Source organism: Zalophus californianus, chromosome 5 (genome assembly GCF_009762305.2).
Source record: "Zalophus californianus isolate mZalCal1 chromosome 5, mZalCal1.pri.v2, whole genome shotgun sequence".
Classification (NCBI taxonomy): domain Eukaryota; kingdom Metazoa; phylum Chordata; class Mammalia; order Carnivora; family Otariidae; genus Zalophus; species Zalophus californianus.
This window is the reverse complement of record NC_045599.1, coordinates 90,359,926-90,380,385: the sequence shown is the minus strand read 5'-3', so window position 1 is coordinate 90,380,385 and position 20,460 is coordinate 90,359,926. Positions and strand designations below refer to the sequence as shown.

Genomic DNA, 20,460 nt, shown 5'->3' with positions numbered 1-20,460 from the left:
CTGAACCTGTCTGAGACTTGGTTCCTGCATTTGTAAAATGCAGAAGAGATTTCTTGCCTCAGCATGTTGTGGTAAAGTGTAAAGGAGATGATGTTTAGAGAGAAAGCCCCAGGCCCGTTGTGAAGTAAGAGTTGTATACATACTAACCAGTAATAAGAGTGTCCTCACTGGTGGTTGGCTGACTGGGATCCGGAGAGCGTGTTCCCAGATCTGCGACCAGTTTCCTGGGTAATCTTGGGCCTGGTGATTGAAGCTTCAGTGGCATTCTATTGCCTTCAGAACTAAGTCCAAACTCTTTTTTAAAAAAATTTTTTATGTAAATTCAATTCAATTAACATATACTGCATTATTGGTTTCAGAGGTAGAATTCAGTGATTCATCAGTTGCATGCAACACCCAGTGCTCTTTACATCATGTGCCCTCCTTAATGCCCATCACCCAGTGACCCTGACCCCCCACCCCCCTCCCCTCCAGCAACCCTCGCTTTGCTCCCTAGAGTTAAGAGTCTCCTATGGTTTGCCTCCCTCCCTGTTTTCGTCTTATTTTATCTTTCCCTATGTTCCGCTGTTTTGTTTCTTAAATTCCACACATGAATGAAATCATATGGTATTTGTCTTTCTCTGACTGCTAAGTCCAAACTCTTTAGCACTCCATCCCCAGCTCCAACTTCCCCTGGAGAATCAGCCAGAGAGGTTGGTGGAGGCCAGATCCTGCAGGGTATGGCAGGCATGGTCATCTTTATGCGAACAGCAGGAAAGCGTTGGAGGGGCATGGCATGACCAGTCTGACCCCCAAACCTGTGCAGTGATTGTGGGGAGAGGATGGTGCCTGAGGGCAATGAACTTGGAGTGGAGGATTTCTGATAAGGGGCTCCTGGGCTGAGCAGACCAAGTGCCAGCCCTGGCCTGGAGCCCTGACCAACCACATGGCTGGTCCTGCTCCTAGGTGTGATCTGATCACCCAGCTTCCATCCCTCTGCCAGGAAATCTCTGCCCTTCCCTTGTCCACCTGTCAAACTGTGTGGCTGTTAGGCTTTGAATCGGTGATACATACCCAAGGTAAAAAGATTCAAAAGGCATATAGTAAAAGAATTCTCATGGGGCGCCTGGGTGGCTCAGTCAGTTGAGCATCCGACTCTTAGTTTCAGCTCAGGTCATGATCTCGGGGTCCTGAGATCAAGCCCCACATCGAGCTCTGTGCTCAGCGGGGAGTCTGCATGAGATTCTCTGTCCCTCTCTCTCTCTTTCCCCCTCCTGCTCATGCTCACTCTCTCACTCCTTCTCTCTAAAATAAATGAATCTTAAACAAAAAAGTATTTCTCCCACCCATGGCTCAACCCCCAGGTCCCCAGAGGAAACAGCCCCCTTTTGGCAAGTCCCAGTACCCTTCCTGAGCAGTCACGCGTGGATGCGTGGGTACACACACGCATTTCCCCTTTTCCTATCCTACTCAGCACATGTTTGGAGACCAACCCACATGGGCCCAGACAACCTACTCAGTCTTTTTGATGGCTTCATTGCTTTGCTTTCATTTTTTCATTGCTCTGCACTTTTACACCATTTCTAGCTTTCGCTAACACAGTCAGTGCTGTGGGGAGTCACAGGACAAATTCCTAGAAACTCAACTGCTGGGTCAGGAGTCTGAGTGTTCGCAACATCCACGGGGTTTTTCAGGCTCAGTAAAGCGTGTGTGCACGCACCTGCCACCAGCCGCAGAGTCCTACCTCATTCCTCCAAGTTCCCACAGCCCTTCGTTGTCCCCACTGCAGCCGCTGTTAGCCATCCCTTGGCTGTGTCTGAACCGCCCTGTCCGCTTGGTTTATATCCCCGGCCTCACAGCTTGCACCGGGCTCCTGGCTGATGGTAACTAGGAGCCTCAGAGCTCCTAGCGCATAACAGGCAGTCAGCCTTTCCTAAGTGGAGCTGCACCTTGGCCGGCATCTATCTGTAAGTGGGAAGAAAGGACCCCGGGGGAAGACCAAGGTCGTTTCAGTTCCAACAGACTGGCTGAGCCTCGGTTACGTTTGCTCAGCACCCCATGGGGGTATGGCCACTCTGGAGCTTGCAAAGACTTGTCTTCCCTCCTTAAGGAATGAAAGTTGCCCTGCTGACAGAACTCCTGCTTCTCGGGCCCCTTTGGGACTCCTGACAAGGACAGAGTTCCTGAGGGTCTGTTGCTGGGTCTACTTTCTAATGCCCTCCTCACCAGGTACCTAGGACGTTTGCAATGGCCAATTATAAGGGGTAGGTTCAAAGAAATTATGGCTCATAAAGACAAGGAACTGCCTTTCCAGGACCCAGTGACTTCTGTCTCATAACTTATGGTGATTACAGGAGGTGGTCAGCAGGGCCCAGCTCAGGCCTACACCCACTGCCACAGCCCACCTGGTGTGGACAGCAGGGCAGGGGGCTCCTTCCTCCCTCCAGTCACATTGCCCTTCGCTCACACTCCCCCTCTACCCCTGAGGCTTCCCATGGCTCTAGGGTTAAAATCCACCATCTCCCTCCTGGTGGAGCTTTTGTGTGAGCTCTTCCCTCTTTCTGGAACCTGTTTGTCCCCCATTGTCATTGAGTTTCCATCTGTACCGATGTCTCAACTCACATATCCCTTCCTTGAGAAGCCTTTAGTAACACCTGGACCAGGTCAGCGCCCCCCCCCCCCATTATATAATCTTTGGCTCCCTATACTTCCCATTTATATATAGAACTCTTAATACAACTGTAATTAAATGAGCAATTCTACAGTGAGTTACTTAATGTTTGTCTCCCCCACTGTACCAGAAGCTTCTAGATGTGTCTGTCATGCTCACTGTTGTGTTCCAAGAGCCCAGCGCAGTGTCTGCGCCTGAAAGGCACTCAATAAATATATGGAGTGCTCATGAATGTTATTTCCTAGCTGGACAGCTTTAGACAATAATACAGATAACATTTGGGGAGAACCTGCCATGTGCCAGACCCTTACTCTGCATTTTCACATCCACCAAGTGAGGGAGGGCGTATTTATCTTACAAATTTTACAAATGAGGAAACTAAGGCTCAGGGAGGTGGCAGTAAAGTGCCCAGGCTCACAAAGCTATTAAGTGGTAGCACTGGAATTAGAGCCCAGACCTGTCCAGATTCCTTGCTTTCAGCCCCTGGGGCTCCCCTTCATTTCTCTGCATGCCGAGGTTTGCAGAATAAGGATCAAATCACCTCCTTCACAGGACTTCCTGCTGGATCACCCAGGAGGTACCTGGCACACAGGTGTTGTCTGATGAATCCCGTTTTCTTTTCCTAGTGTAAATTATTGCTTGGAAAACCAGACTCATCTGTCAGGCCCAGGGAGAAACACAATCACACAAGCCTTAACTGATCCCCCCAAACTGCGGGCTGCTTGCAGGCAGTCAGCCTTTCCTAAGTGGAGCTGCACCTTGGCCGGCATCTATCTGTAAGTGGGAAGAAAGGACCCCGGGGAAGACAAAGGTCATTTCAGTTCCGACAGACTGGCTGAGCCTAAGCTCCCTGTGGCTGGAGCTTAGTTTCTTAAACCTTGAAAGGGGAACTTCATTTCACTTCCCAGGGAAAAGGGAAAAGAAAGTGCTCGACTCAGTTTGATAAAATTTGAAAGGGAGGAGGCCTGAGCCCCTAGACTAGTGGCTTTTCTAGAAGGCCTCACCCTTCTAGTTAGCGAACAGAATCTACCACCAGTAGCATTTCTTCTGGGATTTTGTCTATGAAGACTAGTGAGAGGGAAGTTGAGGCACGAGGCAGACCTGGGTTTGCCTCTGGGCTGCGCCTGTGCTGGTGGGGCGACCCTCGACCCCCCAAGCCCCTGTGTTCTTTGTGCTGCATGGGAGAAGTGAGGAGGGAAATAACATTCTGGATCCCAGCCACCACAACTCCGTTCCTGGGGAGACACAATCTGATGGTGAATCACCAAGGACCCCTCAAGGAGGAGAGTTTTCCTGGAGCACCGAAAACCCAGGATTCTACCCAGCGCGCCCCAGAAACCCCAAGCCTGTGCCAAAGGTGGGTGCAAGTGGGAAGTAGAAGTGAGGGGATGGAGTGAGTACCTCTGGAAGCCTTCCCGGCTGAGATAGCAGAGGAGGCCAGGTCTTACAAGAAGAATGATGGCTCGCCAGCCAAGAGAAAGGAGGAGGGGCATTCCAGGCAGGAGGAACAGCATATGTGAAGGCACAGAGTCAGAATGGGCCTGGCACTTTCAAAACCAGAGGAATGAAATGTCACCTGTGCCGTGTTTCTCAAAGTGCTGTCCTAGGACACGAAAGTGCACATGGCAGGCAGGAGCTGAGACGAAAGAGAGGAGACAGAACCGGGTCACAAAGAACCTTGAGTGCCACGTCAAGGATCTAAACTTAGAGACCAACCAAAGCTAGCAATGGAAAACGGATCAGACCTCCCCCGCACAGAGCCCAGCACGGCAGGTTTAAAACCCATCAGAGAGTGCAGTGAGTGCACTTATCACGCTGGGCCAGGGCTGCTCTTGAGAGCTAATTGGCCAGCATGGCCTCACAGAGGCACGCAATGAGCAGACTCTGAGCTGGCCCCTGCTCTTTGTTATGGCTGCATCTACTAGGTGATAACGCAGGTAAAGGTCAGAAGCTTCCCCAGGGGGCAGCGGGGAGTACTGCAACCCTGAGCCAATTCTCCAGAAGGTGCCTTTTGAAAGGCTATTAAGACAAAGATGAGAAGAGGAAACAGCGGGACATGTGCAGCTGTGACATCGGTGGTTAGCCTACGGGATGGGGGGAGGAAGTAGCTGAAGGCTTTTAATGAATTTCAGGTGATTTTCACACAGAATGAGAGGTGAACAGTCAATTATCTAATCTTCACGGACAGTTGGATAAGATCTATTGTATATTTTGTTGTTTTTCAACTTTTTGTGTGTGAAAACGTTCACCATAAAATGCTGGGGAAAATAGGCCCATTTTCACATATCCATTCAGATACTAACCAGACCCATTGGATCCCAAGGGGAGTACCCGTATATTTCCAAGGTGGGGAAACCACACACACACACACACACACACACACACACACACACTCCAGGTACCCTGTACTTCTCCTGTTATATAGACAACAGAAAATGTTGGCTGGCTGTATGGATGGATGGCTGGCTAGATGGATGGGTGGATGCGTGGGTGGATGGGTGGATGGGTGGATGGGGGGTGGAGAGAGGTAGGCAAGATCCAGGCCCTGTGGGGAGGGCAAACACGGAGCCATATTAACACTGCAAGGCAGCAGGTGCCAAAGTATAACTCGGTGCAAAGTACAGGGAAGAATGCTTCTGCCTCCAGGCATTCAGGAAGGCTCCAGGGAGATGGAGGTGTTTGAGCAGGGCCTTGAAAGGAGAGTAGTCGAAGTGAACAGAGGGAAGAGCAGGGCTGCAGGCTGAGGGAGACAGCAAAGGCAAAGAGTGAGAGGGTGTGATGCGTCTGGGGGAAAAGCCGGGTTAACTGAATGGTGAAGTTAGAGGACAAGTACAGAAGTGTTTGGTGAGACCCAGCTGGAAGGATGGGTTGAAGTCTGATCCGAGCACAGGCATTAAGGATGGCTGAAGGAGTGTGAGCTGAGTGTGAATCCAGACTCTCTGACCACTTATTCGGCCTGTGACATCACTGGGCCTCTCTGAGCCTCACTCTTCCAGCCACTAGATAGAGCAGTGATTTCCCTCACTCGTGGGTTATTGTGAGGATGAGATGATGTTTCATTTAATATGCTATCTCAGCATGCCCAGGGCGATCCTACAGTAAGGATGCACCATGATCTCTCAAGCCATCCCCTGCTGCTGGACACTGGTGGGTTCCTGCTTTTTGCTGCTTGCAAACCTGCTGTCACAGACGTCCTTCATACATTTAGCCCGACAGAGGCCGTATTGCCACAGAGTAGGTTCTCAAAAGAGGGAGTGAGGCCTAAGTGACTGAGAGGGGTGTCCTTATACAATAAAGGAATTAGGGAAACTGAGCTGCTTGGTAATGTGGAGAGCGTGTGTGCCTGTGTGTACACAGAGAAGCACAGGGAAAGCAGGGAAAGCCCCCATCACACCAAACTGTCAGCAGCAGTCACCTTCCAGGCAGGAGGGCCTGGACATGTGACCACACAGTCAGCCTCTTCTGTATCCCTCAGGATACTGGGTTTACTGTAATAAGCTTGTCATTGCTTTGGAAATTTGAAAGGAAAGTTCGAGAAAGTGTTTTTATGTTGTCTGGGATGATGAAAACAGTGACAGTGATCTTGTGGTGCTGTGGCCTCTGGGGCAGTCACTCTACCCACAGGCTACAGGGTGGATGAAGCTCCATTCGAAAGCTCCCGCCTTCACGGAAGGTCACCAGAAACTCTGGGACCTGGGCTGTAAAAGAGAAACACGACAGAAGTGATTCTTCTTTGAAACTCCATGAAAAAAGGGACCACCACTGCTCTGTTCATCATTGTGCCCCCAGCACCTAGAACAGCGTTGGCCACATTGTAAGGTCTGAAAGAAATACTGGCCGAAAAGAACAGAGGGATGGAAGAGAAGGAAGGAAGAAGGGAGGGGAGGATGAATTTCAAATTATATGAGAGGCTGCCTCGTTCAGATTTGAAAACCCCAAACATTAACTAAAACATTGGTCCAGGGCCAAAATACCTACACCGGGCTGTTAAGAAACTCAGGGAAAAAAAAAATTGTTATCAGAAATAGGGAGTCTCAAAAAAGATAGCCTTGCTGCTATCTCCTCCACAGTTAATTAAATGTACCAGTGAGAACCATGCTGCTTGTGTTATTTATGTAATGAAAAGATCTTCTAAAAATAATACCCAGAGGCCCGGCTCGCAAAGCCCAGCGGCTGAACCAGCTGGAGCGGCAGAAGGTGACCAGGCGCCGTGATCCCTGCACCAACACAGTGGTTACGATTAAATGATGCTTCTCATATTCAGGTTGCAAAACCGCTCCAGGCCAAAGCCTAGGAGAGGCTTAATTCATGTCACGTGGCGATTAGCTTGCTTCTGAGAGGGATTCCACAGTCATCCTGATTTCTACAGGCTCTCAGATCCCAGTAGATTGCCTGCTAGCTGCTCTCTGGAAAACCAGGATCGGCTGGCGTGAAAGGGAATCGGCAGGGCCTTCGCTTGTCTTTCATCGATTGGAATCACAGAATATCACCAGTAGGAGGGGATCTCTGGGGTTTAACCAAGACATACTGTGTGTGCAGCCTTTCTGTTGAAGTGAGGTTTGCATTGGGACAGGTGGAAGGAAGGTAGGAAGATGGGAGGGAGGAAGGAGCTGGAAACCACCAAAATACTCGTGATGAAGGCATAATAGGATCAACCGTGGCCAGCCACCCCGTGGGCTGCTAGGCAGCCATCGGAGAGACTGAGTCAGTTCTGCGCCGGCTGACCGACCACATGTGCCGCCAAATAAGAAAAGAAAGGTTGAGAGCGATGTTTGGAGCAGGTGTGGGCAGGGCGAGCCACTGGCAGACTATGACAGCAGACTCAATCTGGCCCTCTGCCTGGTTTTGCGCAGCCCATGAGCTAAGAATAGCTTTTACATTTTTAAAGCGTTTGGAAATAGTTTTAAAGAGTTGGAAAAAACCAAAAAAGAATCCTATTTTGTGACACGTGAAAGCTATGTGAAATTCAAATTCCAGTACCCATAGTAAAGTCTCATGAGAGCCCAGACACACTCATTCATTTGCACGTCGTCCGTGTAGGTGCTTTCGGGCTACAGGGACAGAGTTGAGTCATTCCAGCAGAGACCTTGGGGGATGCAAAGCAGAAAGCACTTACTACCTGGCTCTCTGCTGAGAAAGTTGGTCAGCTCCTGCTTTATGGTACGATGACATTTTGTGAAACCAACAGTGTCAGACACTGTTCTCAGTGCCTTATCAGAGCAAAGCCATTACATTTGCTCACTTATTCACTCATTTGATCACTTATCCATCAGATGCTTAATGCCTACCTGTGGGGTCAGGCACCAGGAACCGGCAGTGAACAAGCAGACACAGCCCCTATTCTTGTGGTGTTTAGAGTCTGTGTCTAGTCCTTTCTTTCTCCTGTATAAATAGTCCCACCCTTCCAACGGTATCTCACAGGATGGCACAGTGGTCCAGCCCCTTGCATCCTGCCTCCATTCCTCCTCCCGCTGTGCATGCTGGTTGCCTCCGTCCCTCCTAAAGAGAGGCATCCAGATTGACCCTGTGCCTCCTGGTGTCTCCCAGGAAGCTCAAGGTCTAGAAGGATTCATCTCACATCGGTCATGCTCTTGGTCTGATTTCAAAGTGTTCAACACTGGGTGCTTGCATTTTCAGCTCCTGTTCGCCAGTGGTCCTAAGAGGCAGATGCAGCAGTCCCTGACCCCCATCACATGGGTGGGAGCCTCCACCAGCTATGGAGAAGGATGTGGCCACAACTCCACATGATCACTCCCGAATAAAACCAAAGCCACCTCCAGACACATGCTCCAGTGCCTCAGTCTCTATGCAAAACCTGGAGAGTAGAGACCTGCTCCAGTCGCTGGAGGAAGCTGGCTCAGCAGGGGGTGATTTGAGGACTGGAATCTGAACGAGGAGCTTTCTCCTTTTGCTCTTCTTCATTCATACTCATGCCCGATATCTCCCAGAAGACTGCTTTATTTATTTCTAGGAAAACGGTACTGGGCAGTCATTGTCACCTCCCCATGTTTGGACATTTTCTTTTGGCTCCATTGGGAGCCTAGAGCCCAGTGGTTGATATAATTGACACACTGGGAAGCTGGGCAAGAAGTGGCCAGGGCCCGCCGGCAGAGGACAGAGCTATAGGGTCCCAGGATGGGACCTAACGGCACAGCCTCTTCCTTTTGTCTGGACTCTCCCCCATGCAAGATCACTGTCAGCGTGGTCCTCACCGTCCTCATCCTCATCACCATTGCTGGCAACGTGGTGGTCTGCCTGGCTGTGGGCCTGACCCGCCGACTCCGCAGTCTGACCAACTGCTTCATTGTGTCTTTGGCTATCACCGATCTGCTCCTCGGCCTCCTGGTGCTGCCCTTCTCGGCCTTCTACCAGCTATCCTGCAAGTGGAGCTTCGGCAAGGTCTTCTGCAACATCTATACCAGCTTGGATGTGATGCTCTGCACGGCCTCCATCCTCAACCTCTTCATGATCAGCCTCGACCGGTACTGCGCTGTCACGGACCCCCTGCGCTACCCCGTGCTGGTCACCCCAGTCCGGGTGGCTGTCTCCCTTGTCTTAATTTGGGTCATCTCCATCACCCTGTCCTTCCTGTCTATCCATCTGGGGTGGAACAGTGGGAGTAAGAACAGCAGTTTCAATCACACCATCCCCAAGTGCAAAGTGCAGGTCAACTTGGTGTACGGCTTGGTGGATGGGCTGGTCACCTTCTACCTACCGCTGCTGGTCATGTGCATCACCTACTACCGCATCTTTAAGATTGCCCGGGATCAGGCCAAGAGGATCCATCACATGGGCTCCTGGAAGGCGGCTACCATTGGGGAGCACAAAGCCACAGTGACACTGGCCGCCGTGATGGGAGCCTTCATCATCTGCTGGTTCCCCTACTTTACCGTGTTTGTTTACCGGGGGCTGGTAGGGGATGATGACATCAATGAGGCCATTGAAGCCGTTGTTCTGTGGCTGGGCTATGCCAACTCGGCCCTGAACCCTATCCTGTACGCCACACTGAACAGAGACTTCCGCACGGCATACCAGCAGCTCTTCCGCTGTGGGCCTGCCAGCCACAGTGCCCAGGAGACTCCTCGGAGGGCTGGCAGCTCTCAGCTGGCCAGGAACCAAAGCCGAGAACCCATGCGGCAGGAAGAGAAGCCCCTGAAGCTGCAGGTGTGGAGTGGGACAGAGGTCACAGCCCCGAGGGGAGCCTCAGACAGGTAACTGCCCTGAATGTGTGTGTGTGTGTGTGTGTGTGTGTGTGTGTGTGTGTGTGTGCGAGACAAGCGCCCCGGGGAGGGGGTCCCAGTAATGGCGACCGTGAAGGTAGCGGCCGTTCCCCAGGTGCTGGTCGAACATTCTGTGCTGGGAAGTCTTCATGAGCACTTTGCAACCTCATGTTGTTCCATCCTCCCAACGGCTTCCCGAGGTAGACGCTTTGACTTCCATTTTTAAAGGACCACATTAAATCTCAGAGCACGTGACCAGGGCCACACAGCTGGGACCTGGACAGAGATCTCTGACTCCAGAACTTGTGGGCCCTTTATTCTAGCTACGTTGTCCTTACAATCGGGAATCCCAAGTTCAAGGCCCAACTCTGCCATTTGGTTAGTCATGTGAGGTGTTCACCCAAGCTTTCCAGGACAGCCCTCAAATGGCCAGGCACTGATGCCGCCACCCGGGGAGTAACCGCAAACCCAGCTTGGTCCACGTTCATTGAGCCCTTATGATGCACCCGCTCTTATGCTAGGGGTGCTCGGGTCAGAGGAGAAAGAGGACTGGCCAAATCGAGAAGGCAGAGCCTTGCAGGTCAGGCTAGGGGCTTAGACCTTGTACCATTGGTCTCAGGGGAAGATGGAAGGATTAGAAGCAAGGATGGAGGGAAGCCAGGCAGCTCTGTGCTTTGGAAAGAGAGCTTTGGTTCCCGGAAAGACGTGGACCAGCAGAATGAGATGGGACCATTGGTGAAGGGGCATGTGCACTGGCCCATGAGAGAGGAGAAAGGAATAGAGCAAAATCTAAGAGGCTATTAAAAAAAAGATAGGCTTGGAGAGCATTGGATGTTTGGGGTACAGGAGATGCGAGAGAGAAGATGCCCCAGGATTCTACCCCCAAGAGGTATCCAGGCTGAAAAAATAAACAGGATTGGAATGAGATGTAGATACATGCTCTGATGGCAAAGGCAATGCCGGGTATTGAGGGAAACCCCACTAGAAACCTGAGTGGCGCTGAGGAAGCTCACCCACAGCATGGAGAATACATTGATCGGTCTACGGGCACTCTAGCTGAGGAGAGGGCTGAGTGAAAGGGCGCTGGTAGAACGCCTGGCACGTGAAAGTGCTCAACAAATGTTGCTTTCCTTACTCTTCCCACAGACCATGGCTTTGCCTCCCAGAGTGCAGGTCTGTGTGACCGACGCACCCACCTACCCACCCACCCATCCATCCATCTGTTCATCCGTCCGTCTGTCCATTCATTTGCAAACCTTTATCAACTTCCCACCACATGCTGGGAACTGTGCTGAGTCCCCAGGATGCAGAAATGACATTTTGGGCATTTGTTCTGATGCACAGGCATGGAAAGTCAACTGCATAGTCCCGCTCTCAGCTCTGTTCTCCCTCCCTCCTTGGTGTGAGCAAGTCCCTGCCCCTCTTGGGCTTCTGTTTCCTCATCTCATAGCGGGTGGGGTCTGTCCTCATGCAGCCTGCCCTGCTCACCTCCCAGGGTTGCCTGATGCCCATGTGAGTCAAGAGATGTGAACAGGCTGGGACACTTGTCTCCTCTCAATAATTGAGCATCAGACTCGAGAAAAGCTTGGGCGAATGCCGCAGCCCCACACCTTCTCGGTTCTGGTCCCTGTGGAGCGTTGTGGGAGCAAAATTGCCCAGCCAGACCCCTGGGCCTCATGTCCCCTCTGGTCCTTGCAGCAGCCAGGTGTGGAGTGTCCTGCCATAGACTTGGGTCCCGGGCCCTCCACCCCTCCACTGCCAGCCTTCTGGAACAAGCCTCATTGCTCCTGCCTCCAGCTCCTAACCTTGAGACTCTCCCTCTCAAATCCATCCTCCAAACCACCGAGCAATGTCTCTCCAAAATGGAGATCTGGAGCCTTCCACATCCGGCCCTGATGGGTAAGGCCCCCTCTGACCATGTCCTTCCCCATTCCCTCCCCCATTCAGGAAGCAGCCTCGAGCACAAAGCTAAGTTAGATCACGAAGCAAACAAAGAACAAAGCACAGAGAGCAGACCCGGTAGAAGGCTGTTGACACCATTCAGTCTAGTCATGCATGCCACTTTCCGCTGCTCTTACCGGTGTGACCCCCTGGTGAAGAGGCTGCTTTCACCCCTAATCCATAGAGAAGTGTATTCAATAAGCACTTAGCAACAACAGCTGACGCTCCTTGGGCACCCACTGGGTGCCCGCTGTACACGTTGGCCATTGTTTCCATGTATAATCATTCTGTGGGCATCCTATCCCCACCCTTGGGCTGGGTGCTAAGGGTGCGAAGGGAGATAAAGCAAGCCCCCCACCCCAGGTCTCGCCACCTGTCATTACTCATGGTCTAGTTGAAGAGTAGATGGGCAGCAGCTCAGTGCAGCACATGCCAATGACTGAAACCCAGTGTGCTGGGCGCCCAGAGGAGGTGGTGCATGGCCCAGGGAGCCCATCCCAGGGAGCAGACCTCCAAGCTGAGCCTTAAATGCAGACAGGAAAAGACCTTATTCATCCAGGGTGGTACTGGACCCTTTGGACTTATGACCTCATTTCACTTTCCCCACGACCCTATGCTTGTTTAAGCTCCACTTCACAGATGGGAAAACTGAGGCTCAGAAAAGATAAATAAATTACCCAAGGGACATAAGCTAGTGAGTCAGCCAAAGCCACGTTCCAAGCAACAACAGAAATAGCAGCCCCCCTGATTGGCTGTCCTCTGGGTGCAGGGCACACTGTGGACCATGAACGCCCACCTTTTCTTCCGATCTTCACGGCCACCATGTGGCGGGGGGCGGGAGGGCGGCTATGAGGCTGAGGCCAGCTGAGAGGTTGGGCCTGCCTGGGTCACACACAGCAGCCACGAAGCCAGGGCCTTCAGAGCACGTGTCCTGTGCGGCCGTGGCCATGCTCTGTCCTCCAAGACCCAGAAACAGTGAGCAGAGGGGTTGGGCAGAGGAGGATGGTGAACCAGTTGGACTGGTGGGGGCCTGGGTCGGGGGTGAAGGAGGCCACGAACAGCCAGAGGTTGATTTTCCCACTGAGACTGCCAGGGCATCAGGGCCTCATGTGGCCCTCCATGAGGTTGGCTCCCGGCTTCCCTGATGACTGATAACATGTCCTTTCTGCTTTCCGTCTGGGGACAAAAATCAGCCTTGACCTGACCGAAGGCCCTTATCCCTGCTGGGGCAGGAGGGGCGGGGCGGCGTGGAGGTGTCGCTCTGAGTGGAGAATTCTGAAGGGCCTAACTGAGCCTGCCCTTGGGGCAGGGTGGAGCTGGGTCAGGGGCATGGTGGCGCCAGCCAAGGGGAGACTCCTGGAGAGAGTGGCCCTTGTCACCTCTCTGGCCATGTGCCCTCCCCAGTGACCTCCACCGCTCCTGCTGGATATCGGCCTGCATTCATTTCCTAGGGCTGCTGTAATATTCGGTGGCCAAAAACAAGGCAGATGGATTCCCTTACAGTTTGGGAGGTCGGGAGTCTGAGACCAAGGTGCTGGCAGGGCTGGTTGCTCCTGGAGATTTCAGAGGAGACTCTCTTTCCGTGCCTTCTCCTTGCCTTTTCCGGGGGCCACCTGCTCCCCTTGGCTCATGAGCCCTTTCTCACGTCTTTCCCCTCTTGCTTCCTTTGTCACAACTCCTTCCCCCATCTGTAGCCAAATCTCCTGCCACTCTCTTAGAAGGGCTCTTGTGACTATATTTAGGGACCACCAGGATAATCCAGGATCATCGCCCCATCCCACATTCCTTAACTTAATTATAGATATGATTAAGTCCTTTTTTTTGCCACAGAAGGTAACGTGCTCAGATTCCAGCAGTGAGGATGTGGACATCTCTGGGGACTGTGTTCAGCGACCCCAAGTCCCAACGCCTTGCCTGGCATTAGAAGCCCTACCCTCCTTCTGATCTGTTTCTTGCCAACATCCCCTGACCCACACCCGCCCTCCACCCACTTCAGTCACAGCCAAAACAGACCACTCCGAGCCCAGGATCCCCAGGCCCCCAGCAAGGATTTGCTATAAGCCCAGCCCTGCTTGGGGCATAGAAGTGAGCAGATCAGAGGCTGTCCTCCCTGAGGGATGTTATTCTAGGGCAGTGCTTCTCAAAGTGTGGGCCCCCAGCCAGCTGCAGGCTTCCAGAAGCAAAGTGGTCAGCATCAGACCACATAGCCTCAAATCCAAGTAAGGATTCCAGTCTGAGCCTGTCTGACCCTAAAGTTTGGGGTCTTTCTACAGTAAAACACTGTCTGGACTTGAATTTAGTCCAGACTCAGTGCTAGTCCCATTGATACCAGATGAGGGAACTAAGATCACTGGGAAGCAAGTGACTTATCTGAGGCGCAATGCAAGCTCAGGAGGGGCTGGTGACAGACCCAGTACTTTGGACCCCTGCCCAGGGCTCTTGGGTCCCTTTTCCACACACTGGCTTGCTCTGGGTAATCTCCCAGGGCGGGGAGATAATATTCATAAGCACCTGGAGTATCAGCAGTCGCTCGTGGGCATGGCATTTCCGCATTCCTGCAGAGCGCCTGGAGGCTGGAGCCAGAGATCAGGAAAGACCCTGGGAGAAGAGGTGCAAAGGGAGCCAAGGGGCCCCCACCCCTCCAGCCAGCTTTCTCCTCAGAGGTCCCGTGGCAGCTGTCCACCCGACCCCTCCTATCTGCTCTCCTTCTGCAGCCAGAGAGCGGGTTTCCACGTGGAAGTGGGACTATGCGCCGTCCCTCCTGATGCTCCCAAGTTCTTATCCTGACCTCCCAGACCTTGTCCTCCACGCCCCCTGGCCTCAGCCCAAACTGTCTTATTCCTCTTGAGGCATTCTCTGTGTTTCAGGTCTGCACCCCCAAGGGTACGCTCCCCAAGGGCAGGCCCATGCCTGTGTTGTTCACTGCTGTATCCCTACTAGGATAGGCACAGTAATATTGTTGGATGGGGCTGGGTCAGGGGCATGGTGGCATGCATGAGTGAATATCTAGTTTTAGTTCCCCAAGAGCCCTAAGAGGTAAATAATACTGCCTCCACTTCAGAGATCAGGAAACCAAAACTCAGTGAGGGAAGTTGCAGGAACAAATGGGAGCTCAGAAATCCCTGGTTCCCCTTTCTAATTTGGACATCACAATGGGCCTCCCTCCAAATAGTGGTGTCAGGGCAGGCCTCACAATAGAACCCAACCACACGCTCTGAATCAGTCTTGGAGAGGGAAGAGGCCCCGAACAGTAACCTGGCCCCTCCCCCTGGCTGTGTTACACACCAGCCCAGAGAGTGAGGTCACTTGTGCCAAGGACACAGAAAGTGAGCTTCTGAGTGGGGGGAGGGGGGGAGTTCACAGTTCCTGACAACCCGATGCTGTCCATTAGGCCTCCACAGCATGTCATGGTTTGGCCAGAGGTTGGGGGTTCAGGAGAGTGCGGGGCTGACTTCATCTGCTGCTCCAAGCCCAGCCTCAGCAGATGAAGCTGCAGTACCCACAGGAGTGAAAGAGCCCCATGAGCCATGCACACACTCTTCCTAAGAAGGCGTGTTGCTCCGGCAGGAAGTTTCCCATAGCTTGCCTAGCTAAGAGCCCAAATTTGTTTCCCTGTATCATCTGGGTTCTAAAGTAGTCTAACCTTTTGGCACACTGATTCCAACATTTCTTGACAGCCTTTACGGTGCTTTGTGCAAAGGTGCCTGGAGCAACTCACCCCCAACGAAGGGCCCTGGCCAGCCCGCCCCCTGGCACACTGGAATCCCACTGGCCACTTTGTCACCTCTACCCTCTGTGCCTGGCCATCACACCACAAGGCTGTTGGGGTGTTCTGCTTCTGGGGTGGAACTAGGGAGCCCCAGTATGAGTCCTGCCCCACCACTGCTTAGGGGTTGGTTATTTCTGGACTCTCTATTCTGGATCCGTTGATCTATGTGTCTAATTTTATGCCAATGCCATACTGTTTTGATTACTATAGCTTAGTAGTATAGCTTGAAACCAGGGAGTGTCATACTTCCAACCTTGTTTTTCTTTCTCAAGATTGCTTTGGCTAGAGAGTCTTTTGTGCTTCCATACAAATTTTAGGGTTATTTGTTCTAGTTCTGTGAAAAAAGCCATTGGAATTCTAATACAGATTACATTGAATCTGTACCTTGCTTTGGGTAGTATGGACATTTTAACAATATTAATTCTTCCAATCCATGAGCATGGAATATCTTTCCATTTATTCATATCTTCTTCAATTTCTTTTGTTAGTATTTTATAGTTTTCAGTGTACAGGTCTTTCACCATCTTGCTTAAATTTATTCCTAGGTATTTTATTCTTTCTGATGCGATTGTTAAAGAGATTGTTTTTTTTCTTTTTTTTTAAAGATTTTATTTATTTATTTGAGAGAGAGAGCACGTGCATGCACACGCGCATGCAAGTCGGGGGAGAGGCAGAGGGAGAGGCAAAGAATCCCAAGTAGACACACATTGAGCATGGAGCCCAACTCAGGGCTTGATCGCATGACCCATGAGATCATGACCTGAGCTAAAACCAAGAGTCAGACGCTTAACTGACTGAGTCACCCAGGTGCCCCTAAATAGATTGCTTTCTTAATTTTTCTTTCTGCTACTTCATTATTACTGTATAGAAATGCAACAGATTTCTGTATATTGGTTTTATATCCTGTGACTTTACTGAATTCATTTATATCAGTTTTTTGGTGGAATCTTTCGGGTTTTCTGTATATCATTATCATGTCATCTGCAAGAAGTGACAGTTTTACTCTTCCTTTCCAATTTGAATGCCTTTAATTCTTTTTCTTGCCTATCTACTGTGGCTAGGACTTCCAATATAATGTGGAATAAAAATGACAAGAGTGGGCATCCAAGTCTTGTTCCTGACCTTAAAGGAAGAGCTTTCAGCTTTTCACTGTTGAGTATGATGTAAGCTATGGGTTTGTCATATATGGCCTTTAATATGTTGAGGTATGTTCCTCGTATACCCACTTTGTTGAGAGGTTTTTTTTATCATAAATGGATACTGAATTTTGTCACATGCTTTTTCTGCATCTATTGAGATGATCATATGACTTTTATACTTTTGTGTGTGTGTCATCATTGATTGATATGCCAATGTTGAACCATGCTTCCTTCCCTGGAATAAATCCCACTTGATCATGGTGTACGGTCCTTTTAATATATTATTAAATTGGATTTGCTAATGTTTTGTTGACAATTTTTGCATCTACATTTATCAGGGATATTAGCCTGTAATTTTCTTTTTTTGTGTAGTGTCCTGGTCTGGTTTTGGATCAGGGTAATGTTGGCCTTAACATGGGTTTGGAAGTATTCCCACCTCTTCAGTTTTTTGGAAGCATTTGAGAAGAGTAAGTATTAAATCTTTGAATGCTTGGTAGAATTCACCAGTGAAGCTGTGTGGCTTTGGACTTTTGTTTGTTGGGAGTTTTTGAGGGGCAGGGGGTAGTTTTTTGATTACTGATTCAATCTCTTTAATAATTGGTAAAGTAATTAGTCTATTCAGATTTTCTGTTTCTTCATGGTTCAGTTTTGGAAGATTGTATGTTCCTAGGAATTTATCCATTTCTTCCAGTTTGTCCAATTTGTTGGCATATAATTTTTCTTGGCAGTCTCTTATAATCCTTTGTATTTCTAGGCCATCAGTTGTAACTTCTCTTCTTCCATTTTTGATTTCACTTATTTGAGCCTTTTCCCTTTTTCTCTTGATTAGTCTAGCTAAAGGTTTGTCCATTTTGTTTATCTTTTCAAAGAACCAACTCTTATTTTCATCGATCTTTTCTATTTTTTTTTAGTCTCATTTATTTCTGTTCTGATCTTTATTATTTCCTTCCTTCTACTAACTTTGGACTTCATCTGTTCTTCTTTTTCTGGTTTCTTTAGGTGTAAGGTTAGATTATTTATTTGGGATTTTTCTTGTTTCTTGAGGTAGGCCTGTATCCCTAAGAATTTCCACCTTAAAACTGCTTTTGCTGCATCCCCCAGATTTTGGATTGTGTGTTTCCATTTTCATTTGTCTCAAGGTATTTTTTTTTTTATTTCCCCTTTGATCTCTTCATTGACCCATTGGCTGTTTAGTAACATGTTGTTTAATCTCCACATATTTGTGATTTTTCCAGTTTTCTTCTTTGTAATTAATTTCTAGTTTCATACCACTGTAGTCAGAAAAGATGCTTGATGTGATTTCAATCTTTTTCTTTTTCCTTCAAATTTTTGTTTAAATTCTAGTAGTTAAGATTTAGTGCAATATTTGTTTCAGGAGCAGAATTTAGTGATTTGTTACTTACATGCAACACCCAGCACGCATCACCACAAGCACCCTCCTTAATACCCATCACCCATTTAGCTCATCCCCCACCCACCTTCCCTCCAACCTTCAGTTTGTTCTCTATTGTTAACAGTGATTTCAATCTTCTTAAATTTATTGAGACTTGTTTTGTGGCTTAACATGTAATCTAATCTGGAGAATATTCCATATGCACTTGAAAAGCACGTATATTCTCCTGTTTGAGGACAGAATATTTCGTATATATCATTTAAGTCCATCTGGTTTAATGTGTCATTTAAGGCCAGTGTTTCCTTAATGGTTTTTTGTCTGGATGATCTATCCCCTGATGAAAGTGGGATCTTAACATCCCCTACTATTATTGTATTACTGTCAATTTCTCCCTGTAGTTCTGTTTGTATTTGTTTTATATATTTAGGTGCTCCTGTGTTGGCACATAAATATTTATAAATGTTATCATCTTGTTGGTTTGACCCCTTTATCATGATGTAACACTCTTCTTCGTCTTTTATTACAGTCTTTGCTTTAAAGTCTATTTTATTTTGGGGTGCCTGGGTGGCTCAATTGGTTAAGCGTTCAACTCTCGATGTCAGCTCGGGTCATGATCTCAAGGTCTTGAGATCAAGCCCCATATCAGGCTCCATGCTGGGTGTGTGGCCTGCTTAAGATTTTCTCTCTCTCCCTTTGCCCCTCCACCCACCGAACTCAGGCATGCATGCTCTCTCTAAGATAAAAATAAAATAAAATAAAATAAAGTCTATTTTGTCTGATATAGTTAAACCAGATTTCTTCCCATTCCCATGGAATATCTTTGTTCACTCCTTCACTTTCAGTCTGTGTGTGTACTTATATCTGAAGTGAGTCTCTTGTAAGCAGCATATATAGTTGTCTTATTTTTATCCTTTCAGCCGCTCTGTGTTTTTTGATTGGAAAATTTAGTCCCTTTACACTTAATTATTGTTATGTACTTACTGCCATTTTGTCAGATGTTTTCTGGCACATAGTTCCTCTATGTTTTTTTTTCCCCCTCTTGTTCTCTTCCTTTGTGGTTTGATGCCTTTCTTTATGGTTATGTTTAGATTCCTTTCTCATTATTTTTTGTGTATCTACTATAGGTTTTTGCTTTGTGGCTACCATGAGGTTCACATAGAACAGTGTGTGTGTATATATATATATATATATATATATATATATATATATGTCTTATTTAAGTTGATAACAACTTAAATTTGAATACATTCTAAAAACTCTATATTCCCCCCATGTTTTATGATTTTCATGTTATATTTACTTTCTTTTATTTTGGTATCCCTTAACTAATTATTAATAGCTTCAGTTAGTTTGACTGCTTTTATCTTTTAACCTTTATACTAGCTTTATAAGTGGTTAATCTATTACCTTTACTGGTGAGATTTTTACTCTTGTATGTTTTCTCATTATTAGTTAGTGCTTTTTCTTTTCAGCTTGAAGAAATCCCTTTAACATTTCATGTAAGGTCAGTTTAGTGGTGATGAATCCCTTTAGATTTTGCTTGTCTGGAAAACTCTCTTTATCTCTCCTTCAATTCCGAATGATAACCTTGCCGAGTAGAGTAATCTTGGTCAGAAGATTTTTTTCCTTTTAGCACTTTGAATATATCATGCCACTCTCTCCTAGCCTGCAAAGTTTCTGCTGAAAAAACAGTTTATGGTCTTATGTGGGTTCCCTTGTATGCAAGAAGTTGTTTTTTTCTCTTACTGCTTTTAAGATTCTCTGTTCAATTTTTGACATTTTAATTATAATGTGTCTTAGTGTTATTCTCTTTGGTTTCATCTTATTTAGAACTCTCTTGGCAGGGGCGGCTGGGTGGCTCATGGGACACCTGGGTGGCTCAGTCGGTTAAGCATCTGTCTTCAGCTCAGGTCATGATCTTGGGGTCTTGGGATCCAGTCCCACATCAGGCTCCTTGCTCAGCAGGGAGTCTGCTTCTCCCTCTCCCTCTGCCTGCTGCTCCCCCTGCTTGTACTCTCTCTCTCTGTCTGTCAAATAAATAAATAAAATCTTAAAAACAAAACAAAACAAAACTCCCTGGGCTTCCTGAACTAAGTGTTTCTGTCGCCAGGTTAGAGATGTTTCAGCCATTATTTCTTCAAATAAGTTTTCTGCCCCTTTCCTTCTTTTCCTTCTGGGACCCCTATAAAGCAAATGTTATTCTGCTTGATGTTCTTCCATAAGTCCCTTAAACTATCTTCACTTTTTAAAATTCTTTTTTCTTTTTGCTGCTCTTGGTGAGTTCCACTGCCCTGTCTTCCAGGTCACTGATCCATTCACCTGCTTCATCTGGTCTGTTGTTGGCCCCT

At 48.6% G+C, this 20,460-nt stretch overlaps 1 protein-coding gene across 3 annotated transcripts in view; it reads left to right on the top strand.

Annotated features, from left to right (window-relative positions):
- The window catches only part of HRH2 (histamine receptor H2), an 89,144-nt gene that overhangs the window by 13,653 nt on the left and 55,031 nt on the right, over nt 1-20,460 (top strand). For 2 of the 3 annotated variants that reach the window (XM_027607162.1, XM_027607160.2), the window contains exon 2: nt 8,288-9,861. In XM_027607162.1, the coding sequence (XP_027462963.1) occupies nt 8,786-9,861 (1,076 nt within the window). In that variant the 5' untranslated portion in view covers nt 8,288-8,785. Of the gene's footprint in view, nt 1-3,904; nt 4,008-8,287; nt 9,862-20,460 lie in introns of those variants that run through there. The other variant, XM_027607161.2, reaches the window with a different exon arrangement.